Below are 3,736 nucleotides of genomic sequence, written 5' to 3'. Positions count from 1 at the left end.
GTGAGTTTTTGTTGTGAACCCGTGACTAGAGCCAAAATACTTATGCAAGTAGGAACATATGTATTTTTGAGAAATATGAATGAAATGGTTGATTTTGTGCAACTTTTCCTCCCCCTCTATGTTTTATGAAAATTGAGATTGAGTGGTGATTTTGTGAAACAAGTGTTTTTGGTTGTGCGTAGTGTGTTGCACGAGTCCACAAGGGTCCATTGAGTGTGGTCGGGGAGTTGGTATAGGCTATTGGCACGTGTGGTTGAGTTGGGACACCCCATTTAGGGAAATTTTGTGAAAATATATCAAAGTGGGTTTTAGTGTCCAACTTTTGATAGAAAATAAATTTGATTGTGAAACTAGTGCCATTAGCTAGAGCTTGGAGACAGCTTTGTATAGACATCAAAACCACCTCAATCAGACATCAAATAGAGATTTGGGACATTTCAAAAGTTTGCTCCTTATGCTGTCAAATGATAGCACTGATCTATCAAATTTCGTGCAATGCGCCATGGCGCATGGTGCCTCACGCCACGGCACATGGTACAGAGGAGACACACCACGGCGCACGAACCGTGAGCCACGACGCATGTGCCAAATTCTATGCAAACATCTTTTTTGAGTTTTAAAACTCATTTTTGGGTCCCAATTGATTTCCAAGTTTTCGCTTTATTTTCAAAACTCTGATTTGGAGTCTTTAAAACATGTTTGAGATTTGAATGGTTGAAAATTGAGATTCTTTAAAGTAAATTTTGAGAAATTCATTTATAAACCCTACAATTTGGTAATTCTTGTGAGTTAAGCCCTGGATTACTATAATTTGGAGTTAAGTATGATTTAACCTCAGGGAGGTTACAGTTTGGTATCAGTTTCTCTGGTTTTGAGAACTGGACTGTGGATTTATGAACTAAGTGAGAATTTATTTTGTGAATAGTGCATTTGCATATAGAAAGTTGGAAATTGACATTATACACATGTTTTCCCCTTTGAGCTAGTGTTAACTATTTTCCTTTTGTGGGATAACTTCCATCCTTACGAGGGGAGAATAGTGCAAACAAGAAATACTACCGACAACATTCCGGCAAATGTATCAAGACAAGTGCGGGAAGTCTTAGTGCAAGAGGAGAATATTGTCCCTAGTGAGCATGTTGAGATGGGACAAGGCTCGAGTCAAGCCAAAGAGCAACCAAAGCCTACAACAGGCAATGAAAATATATTGTTCGAGTTGAAGAGCATGATGGAAAGAATTGAATAGAGAATAGATGACCATGATGAGATTCTAAAGAAAAGACTGGAAGAGTCAAGCAAGACCGTAGAGAGAGTTGGTGGTCATGGTGGAGAAAGACTTGAGAGGGGAGAAGAAGAGGATTATTATAAAGAGAGTGGACTGAGAAGGCTTGAACCAATGAGGCCTAGAGGAAGAGAGCAAGAGAGCTCTATTGATTTAGCTTTAAAGAAGTTCATAAGATTGAATCCTCCATTATTTAAGGATTCCATGGAGAATAGAGTGACTTAGAGGTGCATAGATCGGTTGGAGATGATCTTTTTCATTATGACTTTCACGTCTCAGCAGTGAGTACTACTTGCTAGATTCCTGCTTGAGGATGCTACCAAGCAGTGGTGGGAGAGTGTGAGACCGATGGATGGGTCTCCATTGTCATGGAGTGAGTTTAAGAGGAGATTCTTCTCCTACTATTTTCCTACCTCCTTCAGAGTTGAGAAAGAGGCTGAGTTCTATCGGTTGCAACAAGGGAACATGAATGAAGAAGAGTTCATAGCTAAGTTTAATGAGTTGTCCAAATACTCGACCTACTTGAGGAATCATAATGATGAGTATTAGAAGGCTGAGCAATTACTTGAAAAGATATGGCCTGATTAGAAATAGTAGCTAGCACCCTTCGATATTGTCTCATCCAGCGATATGTGCAGTAAGCTGAGGGCAGTGGCCAGATGAGGTTGTAAGGCTGTGGACAGCTAGAGGAGAGATGGTAGGGGCCGTTTCTCTACATATACAGGTCCTACTAGTGGTGTTGGCAAGAGAGCTAGATATAGCTCTAGACTATTTGGATTGGGTAGCAATGGTAGTAAGAAGAGAAGTTTATAAAGGGATTCACATTCTAGAGGTTCCCAGATGAGGAGTAATGTCCCCAGGAATATAGGTGGGCGAAGTTAAGCTTCGAGACAGGATTTTGCTACTACGGTAGCTAGATCGATTAGAGCCTTACAGTGCAGCAAGTGTGGAAGAACTATATTGAGGAATGCTAGACATGTTTCAAGTACCACAAGGCTGGGCATATTGCTTGGTATTCCCCCAAGAATGCTCCTTATAGTGATCAGAGGTCTGCTATTCTTAGTTATGTGTTTGCTATGATAAGAGAAGAGGCTGAAGCTTCCCTGAAGCTTATCCATGGTATGATTTCTTTAAGTAATCAACAAATTTATGTTTTATTTGATTCTGGTACCACTTACTCGTTTGTCTCCAATGAGTGTGCACAAAGACTGAAATTGCATGTGGTTGAAATGCCTTTCATGATGAATGTGTCTACATTGGCTGGTGCTTCAGTGAGAACCAGTCGAGCTTGTTTGAAAGTTGAGTTGAAATTTAGTGAAATAGTCACAAGTATTGATTTAATTTGTTTGCCTATGTCAGGAATTGATGTGATAATTGGCATGGATTAGTTGTCTGCTAATAGAGCAATGTTTGATTGTATTAGAAAGATAGTTTCATTGCTAGTGTACATGGCAACTACAATGAATAATAAGACTACACATTTTGTACCTGTTACTACTCTGGAGACTCCCAAGTTCATATTAGTAGTACAAATGGAGAAATCAATAAAGGAAGGATGTCAAGCTTTCATCGTGTTTTGCTTAATACATGGAGTATACGATGGAGCAATAGACAAGATTGGAGTTGTCAATAAGTTTCCTAAGGTGTTTGCAGATGAAGTGTCAGGATTGCCACCAAAGAGGGAGATTGAGTTCTTAATCGACTTGGTACCTGGTACAGAGCCAATCTCTAAGGCTCCATATCGGATGGCTCCAACAAAATTAAATGAGCTTAAGAAGCAGCTAGAGGAGTTATTAGAGAAGGGATTGATTAGACCTAGTGTTTCACATTAGGGTTCGCCTGTTCTGTTTGTCAGGAAGAAAGATGGTAGCTTGAGATTGTACATAGACTACTGATAGCTGAACAAGGTAACAATTAAGAATAAGTACTCGTTACCCTAAATTGACGACTTATTGGATCAGTTAGCTAGAGCATCGGTATTCTTTAAGATTGATTTGAGATCCGGCTATCACCAGTTGAGAGTAAAAATGGATGATGTGCCGAAGATTACTTTCAGAATGAGATACAGGCATTATGAATTTCTTATTGTGCCCTTCGGGTTGACGAATGCACCCGCAATCTTTATGGATTATATGAATCGAATCTTTACGTCCTATTTGGACAAATTCATAGTAGTCTTCATTGATGATATTTTAATATACTTGGTTGATGAGGAAGAACATGCTAAGCAATTGCAGATTGTGTTGCAAATTCTAAAAGAGAAGAAGCTTTATGCAAAGTTGAGCAAATGTGAGTTCTGGTTGCGTGAAGTGAAGTTTTTAGGCCATATAGTATTGGCCAGTAGTATTATAGTTGATCCTCATAAGGTGGATGCGGTACTACAATGGGAAAGACTGACTTCTGTGATCGAGATCCAAAGTTTCTTGAGTTTAGCAGGATATTATAGGAGGTTTA

General features: G+C 39.3%; 1 protein-coding gene across 1 annotated transcript; it reads left to right on the top strand.

Annotated features, from left to right (window-relative positions):
- Positions 1 to 1,630: 1,630 nt before the first annotated feature.
- Positions 1,631 to 3,114, top strand: LOC129296679 (uncharacterized). The gene is made up of 3 exons (XM_054935265.1): positions 1,631 to 1,824; positions 2,322 to 2,553; positions 2,671 to 3,114. Exons 1-3 carry the CDS (start codon positions 1,631 to 1,633, stop codon positions 3,112 to 3,114), a joined length of 870 nt encoding a protein of 289 aa, XP_054791240.1.
- The last annotated feature ends 622 nt before the right edge of the window (positions 3,115 to 3,736 follow it).

This window comes from Prosopis cineraria, unplaced genomic scaffold (genome assembly GCF_029017545.1).
Source record: "Prosopis cineraria cultivar Desert tree isolate PC_DT_omini unplaced genomic scaffold, ASM2901754v1 PC384, whole genome shotgun sequence".
Lineage (NCBI taxonomy): Eukaryota > Viridiplantae > Streptophyta > Magnoliopsida > Fabales > Fabaceae > Prosopis > Prosopis cineraria.
This window is presented reverse-complemented; position numbering and strand designations above follow the sequence as displayed.

Excerpts from the sequence above, each read along its gene's own strand:
- LOC129296679 (XM_054935265.1), top strand. The coding sequence starts at position 1,631 with ATGGATGGGTCTCCATTGTCATGGAGTGAGTTTAAGAGGAGATTCTTC. Across the intron at positions 1,825-2,321 it reads TTGAGGAATCATAATGATGA|TGATCAGAGGTCTGCTATTC; the intron begins GTATTAGAAGGC and ends TGCTCCTTATAG. Across the intron at positions 2,554-2,670 it reads CTACATTGGCTGGTGCTTCA|TTGTCTGCTAATAGAGCAAT; the intron begins GTGAGAACCAGT and ends GGCATGGATTAG.